The 19413-nt window shown below is 32.5% G+C and overlaps 2 protein-coding genes across 2 annotated transcripts; both read right to left on the bottom strand.

Annotated features, from left to right (window-relative positions):
* Positions 1 to 1454: 1454 nt before the first annotated feature.
* LOC108459683 (phospholipase D beta 1) lies at positions 1455 to 5256 on the bottom strand. The gene is made up of 10 exons (XM_017759083.2): positions 4351 to 5256; positions 4035 to 4151; positions 3752 to 3946; positions 3420 to 3668; positions 3257 to 3325; positions 3036 to 3183; positions 2761 to 2909; positions 2466 to 2648; positions 2189 to 2386; positions 1455 to 1748 (listed from the first exon to the last, which is right to left on the bottom strand). Exons 1-10 carry the CDS (start codon positions 5245 to 5247, stop codon positions 1455 to 1457), a joined length of 2499 nt encoding a protein of 832 aa, XP_017614572.1. The 5' UTR covers positions 5248 to 5256.
* A 10127-nt stretch (positions 5257 to 15383) lies between these two features.
* LOC108458243 (subtilisin-like protease SBT1.1) lies at positions 15384 to 18938 on the bottom strand. Its single transcript, XM_017757559.2, has 2 exons — positions 18793 to 18938; positions 15384 to 17823 (listed from the first exon to the last, which is right to left on the bottom strand). Exons 1-2 carry the CDS (start codon positions 18800 to 18802, stop codon positions 15536 to 15538), a joined length of 2298 nt encoding a protein of 765 aa, XP_017613048.1. The 5' UTR covers positions 18803 to 18938; the 3' UTR covers positions 15384 to 15535.
* Positions 18939 to 19413: the final 475 nt, after the last annotated feature.

Raw genomic sequence — 19413 nt, 5'->3', positions numbered from 1 at the left:
GGCACCACAAGGCTATATATACCCTAGGCACATGGCGTCACTAGTGTTAGGGAATTCTGACAATTTTTTTAGGGTGGTGCCATAAGGAATGATGTGACCACCCTAACGGTGTCATAGAGAATGGCGTCATCAGTGTTAAACGGGAAAATTAAATTTTTTTTTGTGTGGTGCCATAGGAATTGACGTCCCCCATGTGAATTTTTTTGGTGGTGCCGTTGACATTGGTGGCACCACAAGGCTATATATACCCATGCCCCCAATGAAAGATCAGCGTAAGGTGAAGAATTTTTTTTTTTAAAATTTTATTATGTTGAAGGATGAAGGGGAGGGAGAAAATTATTTTGATTAGTTTTAGGGCAGAGAAAAGAGAAATTTTTAGTGTTGAGAAAACGTAGAGATTAGGATTGAATTACTTTTTTGTGTTTTTGTTTATTTAGAAAGTTTTATAATTTGAAGGCATGTTTTATTTAACAATGATCTGATGGAGCTCGATCACCGGCAAATTTAATTTGTCTTTTCACAAATATAGATTTAATTCCTTAATTTCGTATATTGTGACAATTTCAAGTAAAAATAAGGGTCTCAATTGCCAATGATTTATGCGTAATGGGTTCAAATTGGTTATGCAGTCAACGAGGGAGATTATCTAGGATTCTATAGGTCAGAGGGATGTTTGAAGGTCAAAATAGAATCCCAATTGAATAGCACGGATGAGATTATTTGCGTTAGCAGTGCCTGAGATGCAAATATTAGTACTGAGAAACTTGCTCGAGAAACTTACTCGTGTTGTCGTTAAACTCAAGTTATTCATATAGTTAGGGGTAGAGGAGGGACAAGCAAGAGCTTTAGCCTCCTAAATTGATTTTTTTTTTTTTGCTTTAATCCCTTTAAAATATGAAAAGTTGTAAGTTAATACATGGAAAATAACATTTTGCCCCTTAAAATAAAAAAAAATCGTGATTTAATCATTCTAGAAATAGTAAAGTTATAAGGTTACAATGGTAAAATTACATTTTTGAGCCTAAGAAAATTTATAATTCAATTTTAACCTCTCTTGAAAAAAAAATGGCAAAGTATTTAATGTCCAAGTGACGTTAGACTAATGGAGGACTTGAATAATACAATATTCATTCTTTGAATATTCAATTAAAATATCTTAAAATTTAGAGATGAATTTAAAATTTATACTATAATTTGCAATAACTCTTTAATTTATTTTAAAAATACACAATAAATCAATGTAGTGGTTATGCAATGAAAAACTTGAATAATATTATTTTAAAAACCTGAATAATATTTTTTAAAATATATGAATAATGTACAAACTACAAAAGATTGTTTGGTAATAATAATGTAATAATTAAAATGACTACATTAAAATTGGCTTCACACAAAACTTTAATAACAATCTTTTGTTTCTAGTTTTCAATTTGATTTCAATGTAACATTTATGTTCAAATTGTAAGATTTTCTTGTATGCCAAGAAATGAACCAACTATATGTCCTCCGCAATCTGGGAAAGTTTCATATCCCGGAAGTGGTCGAACTTTACCTTTTCGGTCGACTTCGACGGGGTACTTAAGCAAATGTGCTTTCATCTCTGTTATTTCATCAGCTGCAAATTGTTTCCAATTCATCTCAGCCATATGCTTGACCCTTCTTACACATTCGAGACTCTCTGGTTGTGTAAAACATTCCTCGATAACTCCGAGATGTTCTGCCCACAACGACATCCTATATCCGTATATCTACGAAACAAATAAGTACAAAGTTAAGACATTATGGCGTAATGTATGGTAAAAGTACCGAGATTGCATTTTGTCCCTTCTACTTAAAAAATGGGTAAAGTAGTCATTGTACATTAGATCAAAGAGCAAACCGGTCTTTTTTGTTAAAAATTTCATCTAATTCTATTGTTAAAAAACGTCCCTATAAGATAATGAGATATACGTGGCACACCAAGTGTAACTATTTGATTATTCTATCAACCATGTCAGATTTTAACAATAGAAATTGATGGAATTTTTAATAGAAAAGACTAGTTACTCTTTAACCTAATGTATAAGGACTAATTTGACTATTTTTTGAGTAAAAGGGGAAAAATACAATTTGAATTCTAATACAAAATCCTCGTACTTTTACCTGTAATGTACATATGTTGATGAACATTAAACGAACATAACAGTACCTGTCCATGTGGAGCGGAACATTGTTTCGCCCAAGTATGTAGTGGTTGGTAAGCTCCCATTGCGATCTCGGTGTCCCTTGTGCCTTCCATCGAGCGTTGATTGATGTTTGCTGACCCAATTATTAAGTATTCATCATCGACTATCATGCCTTTCGAATGGACATAGACCATAAATCTTCTATTTTTTCGACTAAAACTCTGGAAGGCAATGAACAAATGGGATTTTGATTGGTATGACGATGTGACGATATGGAAAAAAAATCATAGCATGGATTACCTGAGGAGTAGTTGCAGTAGTAGTAGTATTTTGATTTGCAATACCCGAAGTCTGGAATTCATCGACCTCGCGATTGCCAAGACAGAAGAAATTCAAAAAGTCTTGCGGCGCGAAAGCGTTCTCAAGTCCAGCTTCTACTAATGCCCCGTAAATTGTCTCGTACATCATTTGCATAGTTTTGTTCTGCAACAACACAAAAAAGTGCCACTTAAAAGGGCAGTTAATTACCGCCATGGCTAAGCAATATAGTGTGTTGTCTTGTTGAATTCTCGATGGTAAAAGCTTGGAACCATACCTGCCAAAATAGAATCCTTTGAGTGGCAGAGCCGGTTGGAACACCCTCGGGCCACATCGGAACGATAATATAGGCAACAAATCGCTCGTTTAATTTAATTTTATTGGCGATCTTAAGGGCGATCTCCATTGGAATTAAGTTGTTAGCTCCTATAGAAAGAATGTATGATTATAGTTATCGTCTTAGCACATGGACTCGATCCAGTCGAAGTCTCAAGATTTTACCGTTTTCTTATATGATCAAAATGTAATGAAAATAGAAACTAAGTCCCATACCTAAGTCTTTATTAGTATTCCAATTGAAGGACGATCCGATAAAGTACTGATTTTCGATATAAATGAAATGTTGTGCAGAACGAATGGCCTTGACATATGCTGTATGTATGCTCATGTCGATAAGTACATTTTTACCGCACACCAAATTCTGTCACACGAGAAAAAAACCATCAACATGGAAAAATGGATAGCAGGTAATCAATTGCAACCTTTTTCTTTACCTTGCTTGTGGCTTCTTTAGGATCCTTTGGAAAGCCTTTAACGGAATTTGAATCAATAGAGCGAAAAATCTACTTGTTCCAAACCCCAACAGAAGAATGAAAAGGTTAATGTTGTTGGACCGACTTGTTTATCACTAAAAGCGACCTCATGTAGTGAAAGTACCTGAACATGCCAAGCTTCGGGATCATTGTCATTAGGGATGGGAAAATCAGAAACTCCGATAATGTCTTGAATTCTTTCGATCCTTAACAAAGCATCATCGTATGTGAATTTTAATTTCTTGATTCTAGCAGGTTTTGCGACCTTCAACCATCGTTCCTCGAAGTTGACTAGAACATCGTATGCAGCAGGTCCATCGATTTTGCAATGCATGTCATGCCATGGTTCTCTTGGACAACCAATAACACTACCCTGTAATAAAGAAAGAGTAGTACTATATAACTTGTGGCACACTCAAGCATCGTAAAACAATAAAAAAAGAAATTGTAAATAACTGTGAACGTTGGGTTATGATAATCATCGTTGTGAAGAGTTTTTAGTGTCCTAAATAAAGGATGATGTGGAGAATCGTATCGTCCATCGCATAAGTCAAGGCCACCAACAAAAGCAATAATTTTCCTTCGGTTTTCCCCTGCATCAGCATCCAAGATTATAGTTTTTTGATGGTGTGTGTAAATCGTCCCAACTTCCTGATAATCAAATCAATTTAACCAACCGTAAGCATGATGATAATGTATAACTAAAAGCTCGACAATCGCGAGATTGTTCCGAACTAACCTTTTGCTTGGCCCAACTATGTCGTTTTCCAGCAATACGTGGACAAAGCAACACTTGTACCGAAGAATTCTTGAAAAATCGACGTGTTTCCTCATCGTGGGTTTGCATTATTCCATCCTAAAGTTGTCAAATTTAATGAGGTTAATGTAAAAAAACCATAAAAAAAGTGTTATGGTACATTTAAAGAGGAATGACACGCATGAACATGAAGACCACTATGTTTACATACTCTCAATGTCGTCATTCGTGTTTTGCAAATGTTGTTTTTCTCTGCTAACTGGGACAAAAATTAACAACATAAACGAATATAAGTTACCATTTTATAACCCAAAATGCTAGTTGAAGTAGGATCATCCCATAACAAAAGTAGCACACGAACTCCTTCTTGGGATTTTGACCTAAGCAAATCGCCTAAAGTATAATCTGAAGGACATGTGTCTCGTACCAATCTAACTTTATGCCAAACTGACCACCCCGTAATATAAATCAACCGCCTAGCTTGTTGAATAGCATCAAATATATCACTCCAACACTTTCCGTGACTGAATGTCTTCCCGTGGTCGAGTTTCAATTTCGGAAGACACTTATCGGGGACATGTGCATCTTGATAAAGAGTCACTTTTCCACCCATCCTAAGAGGAAAATAAGTACCCGGAACCCCGCAATAATCTGGACCTGCACCAACTCCAAAATGATAAAAACTCAATTCTATCATCGGTATATACTGAATCGATAATCGTAAAAAAGCTCTTTGCCTACAAGGCCTTCCACTACTATTCAAAATTGGGTAAACTCCCTCTATACGTTCTCCCGTGTATAATTTTTCAACTGATATCGGTACGATACCTATCATTTGTGATCCTACAACGTCACTATCTTTAACAATAAAATGTACTTCACTAGCATAATGTGCCACCGGTACATTAAAATGTTGCATCCAAACTGGATTTTCTGAATTATTAATCACATAAGTCCTTCCAATGATAGCATTCGCAACCGCAATTGTCACATACGGATTGCATGTAACTTTCTGTTGCATTCGTCCCTCGAGTGCATTCGTAACATTCGCCGGTATCATGACAATCATATCACCTATTGTCTTTGAAAACATATCCATATTGGGTATATTAACAGCATCACATACCCAAATATCTAAATTCCCATGTAAAAGTAACACTTTCCATTCACCTTTTTGAAATGGCATAATTTCCATATTTTGGCTACGTTTTGGTCGTCCTAACCTATTCTTAATGTTCAAAATTGGTTTACGACACCAATTGGATCGGTAGTAATAACCCCCATCCCAATGATTAGAAATTGTATGTGCAGGGTATCCACAAAAATTTCCTACATTAGGATTCCCATCAACTGGACTTTGTAATTCTGTTGTCGGTGACGGTCCATAAGGTGCTGGTGGTGACGCAGGTGCTGTAAGACGAGTATCATCCAATGGAGGATAAGTGGATGATGCAACTGAGTTAAAATTTGTATTTAATTCTAAAGAACTAGTACTTTCTTGCTTATTATGACTGGGACCATGACTGGTGGGCGGTGGTTCGAGTTTATTTTCCGGTGGTGGAGGATGTTGGTCTTGTGAATTATATTGAAAACTAGCATTGTGGTGAAGAATTGGTTTATGTGCTGGGTATAGATGTTGAAAAGAGATTGGACCAGGGAAAGAAAGGGAATGAGAATGATAATGATGTAAAGATTGTGATTGATGTGGATAAGCGTATTGAGGTGGTGGTTGATACAACATAGATGGATATGGATGTTGATTTGGTGGCGGTTGATACGACGTAGGTGGATATGGATCTTGATTTGGTGGTGGCGGGTATCCATGTGGATAACAAAATGAATATTGATTTCTGTATGGATCCATTATTTATAAAAAGAAGACTTTTTTCTTCAAACATACACGAAAATTCACAGTTTTAATGAAGAATTCAATTCAAATAGCTAGATTCAAATTGAAATTGAAAAAAACCCAATAAGCTAAATGGATCAAAAAGATCAAAAGTAACAAAAAAAATAACTTTTTTTTCTCTATTTTCTATGATTCAAGTTGGAATCTTTTTCATGGTGAAAAATGGTTGAGCCTATGAAAAAAATAAATGAAAAGAATTAAAAAAAAAAGCTTCTTTTAGGATTCTGCCATGAAATTTTGAAAGTGTAACCAAACATTGACACATTTCGCATTCCATGTTTTTTCTCAGTTTTCTTCAGAAAAAAAAAAAACCAATGACAATGAGTGGATGTTGACTATGTGGTCGACATTTATTGGTTGCAGGCAATTTACAAGTTTACAGGCTTTAACGCTAGACTCGGCTAAAACATTACTAAACGTTTTTTTTTAATTTTGGGTAAATTGCATCCAAAGTCACTAAACTATTAGTAAGTTTACATTTTGTTCATTCAACTTATAGAAGTTACAAAATGGTCACTAAACTATTTCAAAATTTTTATTTAAGTCACTAAATTATTTGAAAGTTTTTTTTAGAAAAAGTCCGGCTAGCGAGCTCTAGGTGACAGTTTAATGATTGGTACGGTGAATTAGTACCCATTAACAAGTAGAAGACATACCCTAAATCCAAGTCAATATGACTGACAATGACAAAGATCAGAAGAAAATTGTTTGGATTTTGATTCGTAAATTCATGACGTTAAAAGTTGTTTAATGAAAAAAACTGAATTGTAGAAGAGAAAAGGAAGGAGAGCTTTCAATTGGTGCAGGTAATGCAAATTGTGAAGGCCATACAACAACAATTTTCACAACCTAGTAACTTAAATAAAAACTTTTGAATAGTTTAGTGATCATTTTGTAACCTTTTGAAGTTAAGCAGCCAAAATGTAAACTTACTATTAGTTTAATGATCGTGGGTGTAGTTTATCCTTTTTTCTAAATTTATTAATTACCTTGTACGTCCCCAAGGTTCAAAATATTCTAATTGAGTCCTTAAATATCAGTATCATATCAATCAAATCATTTTGTCATCTTAACCATTAGCTTGGGTGTTAAATGTTAGTTTGAATATTATATGAAGCAAATTCAAAACATGTGGATCTATCTTATGAACAACTTTAAATTCGACATATTAGGAAAAAAAATAACCATTAAATTTTTAGGGATAAGGTAACATTGAGTCCTAGAACTTCGCAACTTTTACCAACTTAGCCCTTGAACTTTTTCTCAGTCCACATTAGTCTTGGAACAATGCGTTTTTCTCTATTTTGGTCCTTGTGATGGTGTGGCATTTTAAGATTATGTCACGTTATCACCTAAACTTTTTATAAAAAATATTATAAATTTTTAGGTAATGACGTGAAATAATATCATAGTGTCACATTATCACAGGGACAAAAAAGGGAAAATTTGAAGAGTTTCATGACTAATGTGGATAAAAAAATTCAGAGACCAAATTAAAAAAAGTTGCCAAGTTTAGGGAATAAATGTTGCTTTATTCCTAAAGTTTAATGATATTGTTTATTTTTTCTAACACGTCAATTCAAGGTTGTCCACGCAATAGATATATACAATCTTAAAATTCGATCACGTATTTTAAATATGCTTCACGTCAAATTTGAGTTTGCATTTAATGCCTAAGTCGACGTTAAACTAATAAAAGGACCTAATTGATAACAATGCCAATATTATGAAGATTCAATTAGAACATTTTGAAATAGGAACCAATTTAAAATATGAGTCATAATTTAAGGATGTAAGATGCAATTAATCCAAATTTTTATTCAATTCTAACTAGACCCAACTCAACCATAAAAATTTAAATGCAACTCTAATAATTAAAGCTTTATACTAACATGAGATTAATTAATAATGAAAGTTCCAACTATGTTCCTTTATTATAAGGATTTGATCAAATTAGTTCCTCTATTATGGAATAAATCAATTTAGTCCATATACTATTAAAAAGAATCAAATATGACCAAATTATAATAGAGCTAATATTTATTGTTTTACAAATGACATGAAAATTATTATTTTCATTTGTAGTTTAACTTTAAAGAAAAGATTTCATTTGTGTAACCATAAAACTTTCAAAATATTCTAATAAAGAATATATGAGACTTTTAAAATAGTAAATGCTAACTCTATTGAAATTTGATCTTATTTTATTCTTTTAATAATACAAAGATTAAATTAATCTATTTAAAAATAGAAGTACTAATCTGATTTGATCCCTATAATAGAGGACTTATCAAAAATTTCACCAATTATTAATCATTTAAAAAATGGACCTATTACAAAATTTAATTTTGGGAGTAACATATTTTTAAAAAGTATTAATTACTATATTTCAATTGGTTTTAGACAAAGTCAAGCAAATGACCAAAAAATAATGTTGAGGAAATAAAAGGAAAAAAGAGAAAAAGTAGTTAAATCAAGTAATTGGTGGGATTAACTTCTAATCTGGGCATTAATATAGTTAATTAAGCCACCACAAAACTTAATTATGTTATCCCGTCAAGGGAGGAAACTATGATAAATTTAGGTCAATTTATAATTTTTAGTCTTCTATTATGCTCAAACTCGAGATTTAATCTGTATACTTTGATTTGATATAATTTAGTTCCTTTACTTTTATAGTATCATAAGTTGAAGAGTTAATTTCACAAGGTATCCCCAGATTATAACCCTTTTTTAAATTGGTTACTGAACTTCATAATAGTTTAATTATATCCCAAACTAGCAAGGTTTTATTAATTAGGTCCTTACTAAAATTGTAACATTCCCAAAACCTCTTTCGGTCGAAAATAATATGAGATAGATTTTTAGTGAAATAAGATATAAAGAAAGTACAGGATAAAGGATGTTAGAGAAAAATGAAATAAGAAGTATGTTGTGAAATATTAATTTGAGCTAGGATCTAAATCGTAAAAATATGAAAAGTTCTATAGTCAAAGGCAAATATTTAAAATGTGAGGGGATAAAGAATAAATATGGAAAATTTGAAGGGCCAATAGTGCAAATATCTTAAGGCTGGGCAGTCTAGAAGGACCAAATTGAACAAATAAAGAAATAAGAAGGACTAAATTGTAAATCTTACCAATAAGATGTCATAAAAAGGATGGAATCGTAGAGAAAGTATAAGGGTAAAATAGTCATTTATTAAATAAGACAATTATGGGAAAATATATTTGCTTGTGGACAATTTTGGGCCACTAGATTAAATTTAAAAGTAAGAAGAAATTGTGACCATTGGATTAAAGTCATGATTAATAGATTTTTTTTATAATATTTTAATATTAATTAATGGAAACATGAAGAAAATTGTTTTGCTTCATTAGCCCACCGTCCATCACTAGTATAAATAGGGGGAAGTTTTGCTTTTTTTATGCAACTTAGCCCTTTGTCATAAGATTCTACCATTTCTCTCAATTTTTTTTTGGAAATTTCCCTAGGCACCAAAGAAGAAAAATGAAGAAGAAATCCTAGAGAGTATGTACATAATTTAGAACAAGAAATTAGTAGATGGAAGTGAAGAAAATTTGAAAGAAAGAGAAGGATGGTAATGAACTGAGGAAGGAAAGGAAAAGAAGCAAAAAGGGAATAAATCATGGGTAAAAGAGGTAAGTTTTCATGTTAGCTTTAATTGTATTCCAAAGAATTGAGTTAAATGTGTTATGATTAGAATGCATACTATATGTGTTAAAATAAAATAGTAGATTAAGTAAGTAAATTTATATAAAGCATCAAGGTTCTATGGGAAAAATAAGTGTATTTACTAAAGCAGTTGGGGACAATAGCAATCTTCAAAAATTCACAAAAATTTATAGAAATTGAATTATCAGTTGAATTAAATATGAAATCAAATCTTATTGAATCTAGTTTATCATAAAAAGAAATGGTTTCAGTAAAGGAGTAGTAGATTATGAGATATATGAATTTTTGTGAGATAATGCCAGAATGATTTCGAGTTTCCCTATTCTAAATTTGAAAAATCATTATAAATTGTAAAAGAACTTTTAGGAAATGGAATTTATATGGATAAAATATTAATGAGTTTATTTTCAAGGGAAACAAATGGTAACTTAATACAATAATTTTTTTGAAAGATAATAGAATTTTAGTAAAGAAGGGTCAGAGCTGCCTAGTAGTAGAATAAAAGAAGATTTGAAGAATAAACTAGATTAATTGGCTTAAGGAAAAATTCCTAAACTTTTATGGTAAAATTTTAATCGAGTCTAGTTTCAAAAACAAAATTCGGATCTTAATTTCAAATCTTGTAGGCAGAGATATAAATATTTTGGTGATTACCACTCAAATGGACAACCTTGAGAAGAGTATGCGTGTGTGACTAGAGAATCCTTAATTAATGTCGCACATGTGCATGATATGTTAAGAGCTAAAGATTTACGTATATATAAAAACATTAAGAATGTGGATTGGAGAGGAGGAGGAAAATAATTGAAAAGTTATAATACTAAGAAATTGTTACAAAAGATGATTTTGCTAATACATAAAGTGCAAATGTTTTATTGAAATACTAAGTAAGTGGCTGATATAAAATGAATTAAAGAGGCCTTAATTGAAAATTTGATTGGTAAATGTTAACAATAATAACGTAATATAGAGAGGATAAACTATTTTTAGAGTAAGTTCTATAAATGACTTATTTGTAAAATGTTGATAACGTGTTAAATTTATAAATTTGGAATTAATGGCATGTTCATAAGGTTCATTACTAAACATCATATGTTTAAGAAATAAGTGGTTGGCTAATGACTTTTGATAATAAAGTTGATATGTTTTAAAGCTGAAATGAAAAAGGGACTTAATTGTTAAATTTGATATTTGCTTAAAATTATATAAGATAATTATATGCTTATGAATTGGTACATGAAATTAGGATTAAAGGATGTTTGGAGATAACTTGGTATATGAATTGATATGGTTAAAGTTGACAAGTAATAGGGGCTAAAAGGGGGTAAAATATAAAGAATTAAGGTAGTAAAATAACCCTAGCATAAAATAAAGCATCGAATGACATTTTAGTATTGATATCGAGCTCAAAGTAATGATATTGTGAATGAAGTATCGATACATAAGATATTTTTCTTGAATTTTTCAACTTCAAAGCTCAAAACGGTATCAATACAGCACAGGGGTATCAATACCTAAGCCCAGGTATTGACATTAGTGCTAGTATCGATACTTTGGGCCCTGTTCTGCATATAACTAATTTAAAATAATTTTTTTACTGAAAAGTTTCACTCAGTTTTAAGTTGTATACTAAAATATGTTAAAAACATGTTCGTAGGGTTAAAATATGATCGAAAAAGGGTTCAGGGCCAGGATTACTCTGGCACTCAAATGTGACATTCCTATTTCGACTTGGTAGTCGGGTCGGGTATAGGGGTGTTACAAAAATCATTAATTTAACCATTAAATACACTCTAGATCTTACGTAGTATGATTTAAAATGAAAATTTTAAGAAAAATGGATGTTCTATAACTATTAGTTTTGAGGTTCCCAAAGCTTTTACAAAATATTTATTGTTTACTCCCTCTCTCTCTCCCTTCCTCCCTCATTGTAGTTCTACTTTGTTTTTAGTTTTTACTTTTAAAATTTATGTGGTAATGTTTTATTTTTCTTTAAAATTTTTATTTTAAATTATAACATATAATGATTAAATTAATAGTCTTAAATAGGACCTAATTGATATAACCTTAATAATTTAAGGATATAATTAGAATGTTTTGAATTTGAAGACCAATTTAAAATGATGATCATAATTTGGAGATGTTTAGTATAATTAACTCTAAAGTTTAATCCAAAAGTTAAAATCATATAGATTTTATTTTATATAAAAACCCACTTCAATATTTTAACCAAATTAATTAACCGTGTTATCTATTTGAACCAACTAACTGAGGTTGTAAAAGTAAGCAATATAAATTATGTCAAATGGAATTAAAATATGTTGTTAGAACTTGTATTTTTACAATTTGAGATTTAGTCTTTATACTTTAAAAGTTAAAAATTAATTTTTTTAAATCTTAATCCAATCATTAACACAATCATTAATTTAATTTAAATTTTTTGTAATTTTTATGAATTTGAGATCATGGGAGCTTGATTAGTAACTCATATACCAATTTGTTAAACTGTTAAGGTTTTAGGAAGTTTTCATTGTTAATTTCTTGAAGAATTAAGCTTCAAATTGATATAATTTAAGGTTAGTTTATGAAATGGACTAGATTGTAAAGTTTAATTGTTAGTTTCGTACATCAGGGACCAAATTGAATAAAATAAAAAATTGTTATAAAATTTTAGTAGAGATAGTAATTAGAGGGTCCCTAATGAATATATGTGAAATTAGATTTTAAACTGAGGCTCAAAATTAGATGTTATGTCTATTTTGAATTCAAGGACTAAATTGAATAAAATGTAAAACTTTAGGGATATCATAAAAATGAGTTTATATAGGTTCATTCATGTCATGGCATAATATGAAAATGTTTGATATTGATGGGTTTTATAAAATAACTATATAGATCAAGAATTGGATCAAAGTGAAGGTAATCGAGGAAAAGCTAAAATTGTTGATTAGTCCTTGAAGAATCAACCTGTTTGGTGTTTTGAGTAGGTAAGTTCATTTGAAATTATTATTTTAGGTTGTTATGTGTTTGATTTTATATATGTATGTTTGATTATGGATTGATTAGTTGTGAATTGGTATGAAAGGCTAGAATTAGACTGAATTGAAATTTGACATTTATATGTGTAAAAGATGCTCGTGTGAACTTATTAAAGGGTTAGGATACGATTGGCATGTCAATAGAGTTTTGTGTGCGCTTGTGTGGGATTTATTACAGGTATTAATGAGATCCAGCATTCATTACGAATTCTCGAGTATAATGTGACACGGGTTTAGCTTGGATGAGTAACCTAATGTGTTGTGATATTGGTTTAGCCCGAACGGATAACCATATATATATATATATATATATATAAATGTACTCAGCTTGGACGAGCAACTGGTGTGATGTAGTTACCTATGTATCTCATACTGCTTACTAAGGTGCATTAGGCAAAATGGTTTAAATGAAATTGAAAATGGGAAATGTTATGGAATGAACTTAATATCCAAATTGAAAAATCCATTCAATTGAAAATGATACAATTTTTATGATTGATAATAGTATTGATAAATGATTTGAATTATGTATTCTTGTTAATATCTTATGATTATCAATTGAACGTGTCTTTGAGATAAGCTAATGAAAGTGACATGAATTAGCATGTTAAGTGATTATAATATTAAATGACCCTGATTATAAATCAATACCCATTTTGTTGATGTTTTGATTGCCATCCCTAAACAAAGTTATTCTAAGTTAAGGTAGCTTAAAATTTTTAGATAAAGTTCAAGATAAGCCTTGTATAATACATATGAACTTACTAAGTATTCTATATGCTTACCCTTGTTGTTTTTTTTCCTTGTAGATCATCACCTTGTGGAACTCGTCAAGTCGAATTGTCTTAAAGCTCACATTATCACCGAATTGGTAGTTATGCAATCATTTTGATACTAGTGTTGTGGCATGTATTTAAGGGTCTTAGTGTGTACCTTAGTACTTGGAAGAGTTTACAGCTACTTGGAAAGTATGACATAGTCATTTTGTTTCATGTGTTGCCTTTGTGACTTGGTACACGTATGGTATTGGTTATATTTTATGCTAGAGTAAGTGATTATCTATAATTACATGTTTGGCATGTGGAATTGATGCTTAAAAGTATGCTTGTAATATGTGATTTATACTTGATTGTTAATGTTCATGCTAAAGGCCCATAAGCCATTGACTTGTATAATGTTCAAAATTGTATGTATTGAAGTTAAATAACATGTCCTAATAGGTTTTGGCATAGGTAAAATTTGGTATTTGAATGCATGTAATGTCATGAATTGGTTTTGAATAGATTAAGATCATGTTTGAGTTGGATTTAGTTGGAATTAGTTAGGTGATTTGTTTGACATAAATTGGTATGAACTTGACTTGGTTTTGATGGTACAAGATGGCATGAATCAAACAGGTAGCATGGTATATCTTGAAATGGAACCAAAATGGTATTTTTGCCAAAAATAAGGATCTTGTTATGACCACAAACGTCCAATGTCGTAACATGTTGCCGACAGTGAGTGACATCGCGAAATTGGTGTGTTCAAAGTCACGACGCGACTTACAGAGTTGGCAACGTCACAACATGGAGATCGTGAAGTCGCGACATCAACTTTGAATTTCTAAAACTTTACAATTTGATCCTAATTCAAGTTCGGGTTAACAAAAGAGCTTTCATAAGCTCGTGTAAGACCAAAAAGTTATTGTGTAATACATTATATACTTGAATGTTATTTAATTACGTATTTAAATGTTTAAACGTTGCAAAATGTATTGAATTATTAAATTGACAGCCGTAGCATCTCGTAGCTTGGACCTTCCAACAGGGTCGGGTATAGGGTGTTGCAACAAATGTTGTTAAAGTATAGTGACTAGAGGTGTGCATGGTCGGGCGGCCTGCTACCAAGGCCCGCTTAGAAAAATGGGAGGGTTTGGGTAAAAATATAGGCCTGAAAAACGGGCTTGGACAAAAAACGAGTTTAAACAGGCCGAGCCTCGGGTAAGATTTTTTTGGCTCAGCCCTACCTTACCCGATTTTAATATTAAATTATTTTAAAATTTTTTATTTTAAATTTTAAATAACTTTAGTACTTTTACTTTACTTTTTTGTTGTTTTGATGTTATTTTGATATTGTAAAACTTTTGTTATTAATATAATTTAATTCTTAATTTAGTTTTAATTTGTTTCAATTTTTCAATTTTAATATAATTACTTTTTTTATATTTTTAATTTATGTATTATTTTAATAATTATTTTAGTCCCATTATTTATTTATTTATTGTTTTAATATTTATTTTTATGTTTTAAATGTATTTGATTTATTATATTTTAAAGTTTTTATTTAATAAAAAAGCAAAAAAAAATTTAATATGACCGGGCGGGCGGGCTTGGGCCTACCATTTTTCTCGGGCCGGGCTTGGACAAATTTTTAGGCCCATATTTCGGGCCGGGCCGGGCCCGGGCCTTGAAAACGGGCCGAAATTTTTTATGGGCCCGGCCTGAACCCGGCCCGGCCCGGCCCATGCACACCTCTATTAGTGACTAATGACATATTTTAATTTATCAAATTAAGATACATAGATTAAATCTCATTTAAAAATTGTAGAAGGACCCAAACCATAATTTCGATAAATTTATAGCTCTACATTTTTGGCAAAATATGAAATATGAAATAAAAATCTAACATTTTAGGAATAATGATAAATTTATCCATTTAATGTTTACTAAAATTATTATTATGCCAACATTTTATTAATGGTTGACACGATCAAATATAATTCTTTTAACGGTTAGAAAACCATCGAAATTTTCTCTCTTTTTTTCATGTTGAAACCTAAGAAATTCAACATTTAACATTTAAGTCCAAGTCACTGCTATTGAGCTTCTAACATGGTACATATTCAAATACACCCATTCTAAAACCCCAAAGGAACCATCTTGGACCCTAAACCCTTTCTTTTGCATGAAAGTAACCTTATAACTAAGCTTCTCGCTTGGTTTTTTAAACCTCAAAACTTGTGGCTCGACCATCACCGACACCCCATCTGGTTCATTCACTTGTACTGTGTACGTAACATTAGGAATCCCAACATGGGTTACTGTCCTTTTTAAGGTTACAATGTTGCTTTTGCTGTTTTTTTTTAAGTTTACTACAAATGTAGGGTAATTCAGGTCACCTGGTTCCATGGTTGAAGAAGCTCTAGGGCACTTAAAACCATCCCCTGCAAATAATGCCATGTCAGAAGTTGAATAATTTAATGTACACAAGTAATTTTGATAATCTTGCGGGTTAATGTCGTAAATTAATCCCGGATCGGAAGCCTTTTCGGGGTCAACATGTCCCGAACCGTATGCGAAAGGTGTGGCGTTGGTTGGTGTACTAAAAGCAACATCAAGGATGTGTCGGTTTGAGTTGTCGTGGACGTATGCGGTCGTCATAAGTGCCGATTTGATAGCGGCCGGGGACCAATCTTTGTGCACTGATTTAAGAAGTGCAGCTAAGCCACTTACATGTGGGCAAGACATTGATGTGCCTGAAGCAATGTTGAAAAGGACTGTCCTTTTGTCACTTTTTAATTCTGTTGGACTAGTTGAAGGTGGCCAGGCGGCTAATATGTTCATCCCCGGTGCGGTTACGTCGGGTTTTAATAAGTCTAATCCAACATGGTTCGGTCCTCGTGACGAAAATGCTGCCATTAATGGTGCTAGCTTGCCGTAAACTGTTCCTTTGAATGTGATTGACGCAGTTGGTTTGTTAGTTGAGTTGAGGTAGGCTTTGATTGCTTTGCCTGCAATGGCTCCTAATGCAGAAGCCGGTAAAACGTGTGCGTCAGCGAAAAGTTCTTCACCTTCGTTTACCGAGTTTATAAGTAACATCCCGGCACCTCCGGCCAATTTTACGACTTCCCCTTTCTCAGTCCGACTCGTAATTCCCCTTTGGCAAATTACGATTTTGCCTTTCACAAGGTTTTTCTTGAGTGAGCCATCAATACAAAATGCGGCTCTTAGATCACCAATTGTGTTACCATAAAACAGGGGTAATTGCTTTAATGCTTTGCCGACATATAACGATGAACCCTCAAAAATTTGTCTGTCTCCAAGCTCAACAATAGCTTCGAAGCTCCGATCGAGGTAGCTAGCACCCACGGTCATAATCCATGGCGCAGTATTAGAAACGGTTGAACTCGAAGGACCTGAATTACCAGCAGAGCACGAAACAAAAATCCCATTTTTAATCGCTTGAAATGCGCCTATTGCGATCGGATCACTATGATAAGGCTTAGCGGAACCACCTAAAGAGAGTGACAACACGTCGACACCATCGGCAATAGCTTGGTCTATGGCAGCAAGTATATCAGAGCTTGCGCAACCTTGAGACCAACACGTTTTATACACCGCGATCCTCGATGTGTACCTCACTCCACCAGCTAAACCCTTGGCCAAACCGAAAATACTCGCGTATGCAAGATTACCGGCTGCAGTTGATGCAGTATGTGTCCCATGCCCTTCTGCATCTCTTGCAGATCGATAATCTTCCGTTTCGTTGATTTTACCAACCGCAGCCTCGTAACCTTCAAAAAATGCTCTGGCACCAATGAGTTTCTTATTACAATTGGATTTCGAAAACTTCGTACCTTCCTCACATTCACCTTTCCATTTAGATGGTACCGGAGACATACCAATGTCGTTGAAACTAACATGTTCCGGCCAAATTCCGGAATCCACGACACCAATTATCACATCAGACTCCAAATTTGAACCACTCCAAAGCCCTTTCCCCCTTTCTAAGCCGAGAAATTGAGGCGAATGCGTAGTGTGTAATGCCAACATTTCATCAGGTGTAGCAGAGATGAAACCATTGAGTCTTTTCAATGATTCTACTTGTTTAGTTGATAGCTTTGCAGCAAAACCAGATATAGCTGTTTTGTAGACATGAACTAGCTTGGGTTTTCCGGACTCGTGATCTTCTTGATCCAAGAGTTCATTGACCGATTCGATCACTGATTCGTACCATCGATCCGAGGTTGTTGTTGTCATCTTGGTCCTGTCCATGTGAACTATATATGTCTGCATATTCATCGATGCATTTGACGGTGTCACTATGAAGATCAACATTAACATGGCTGTTTTGCACATCATGGTTGCTGCAATTATAGAGAAAACCAAATAAATCATAAAATAATCATAAATGTTAGATTTTTTCACATACATACATACATAGAATAATTATCCTATGTGTTTATATATATATATATATATATGAAGTAAGTGAAGATTCAAGAACAAAACAGCATAATAGTAACAGAAGATGTGTAAAAGTGCTATAGAGACCCTTGTATCAGAGTAGGCTGCTAAAAATTCCATCTATTTTTTTGAATAAAATGAGTAAAATGTAATTTGACTCCTAATATAGAGATCTCCATCTACTTTTACCGTAAATGAAACCAAAAAGAAGAGATATATAGAGGAAGGAAAAAAAATAGAAAGAGAAAGGTCAAATTCTGGTTCTGGTCCCTCTACAACACTCAAAATTGGTATTTAATCCTTGTACTTTAATTTACCATAATTTTATCCCTTAATAAATAATATGGATAATTATTTCAGTTAAAATCTAATTGGATTTAAAAAAAATCCTAACTTCTAATTTTTTCTTTTTAACATTAATATGTTTTTATCATATAACGCCTAGAATTATCCATAGCCTCTCCCTAACCCTTAAATAAAAGGATAATGCGCTTCAACGCATTTGAACCCACATCCTCTTGCACTGGCAATAATGTTGATATCGATCGAGCTAAAACTCAATCGACAACTTTTGATTTTATTTTAAATAAAAATAATGATTTAAAAGAACATTTATATCTATTTTAATTGGAGTAGATAATAGAACTTTGGACTAACAAATGATATTATAAAAATAAATAATCAAATTATGCCAAATAAAATATATGAATTAAATCTCAATTTTGAGTATATAGTAGAGGGACCAAACCAAACCCAGAATTTGACAAAAAATTGATCAAAAAAGAAACAAAGAATGGAAACTGAGCAATAGAAGAAATATAAAGACTGTAATATCAGCTATGTACTCCATTGAAAGACAAGAAAATCACCTGTCTCCATTGTTGAAAAGTGAATGAGAAGGGAACTTAATAGGGGTATGAAAATAACCAACCAAGAGAGGGTTCATATATAGGCAAAAAATGGTGGATTTAACTAGCTTGAAATGGCACCCTCCCCAAGTGTGGTGGGTTGCCTCCCACATAGAGAACATCAATGCTTATCATCGTCATCATCATTAATCATTGTACAACCAATAGTGTTCCCATACCTTTTTCTCTTTATGTTACTGTTTTATTTGATAAAAAAGGGTGCACGCTTATAAAAATGGATAGGAGGGATTTGAGATCAAAAGCTAACATTACCTATGGAAAAAGAAAAGGTATGGAGAGTGGGACCAAAACCCTGTTATCGGTTTGGTAGTGAATGCCTACTCACTCATAAAATTTATTTGGATTTTGAGTCTTCAAAATAAGTGATAGGCTTTTATTTGAGTAACTTTCTTTGAACATAGTCTTCAAAATTTATGTGTATGTTTTTACTATGTGTGCATACGTAGTGTGGGTATGTCACTAATGTGTGTGCATATGTGGTGTAGGTAAATCTTTATTCGAGCGTGTAATGTGAATTTAGAAAATTTTTTTAGAAGGACAAAATTAAATTGTATAATTTTA

Source organism: Gossypium arboreum, chromosome 12, assembly GCF_025698485.1.
Source record: "Gossypium arboreum isolate Shixiya-1 chromosome 12, ASM2569848v2, whole genome shotgun sequence".
Classification (NCBI taxonomy): domain Eukaryota; kingdom Viridiplantae; phylum Streptophyta; class Magnoliopsida; order Malvales; family Malvaceae; genus Gossypium; species Gossypium arboreum.
The sequence above is the reverse complement of the archived record's forward strand: the minus strand, read 5'-3'. Positions and strand labels throughout refer to the sequence as shown.

What these genes read in the sequence shown, in the direction of transcription:
- LOC108459683 (XM_017759083.2), bottom strand. Translation starts at nt 5,247, where the DNA reads ATGGAAATTATGCCATTTCAAAAAGGTGAATGGAAAGTGTTACTTTTA. An exon ending in GCATTTTGGGTTATAAAATG is followed by an intron (nt 4,152 to 4,350) that starts GTAACTTATATT and finishes TGACAACTTTAG; the next exon opens with GATGGAATAATGCAAACCCA. An exon ending in CCGAAGCTTGGCATGTTCAG is followed by an intron (nt 3,326 to 3,419) that starts GTACTTTCACTA and finishes TGGAACAAGTAG; the next exon opens with ATTTTTCGCTCTATTGATTC.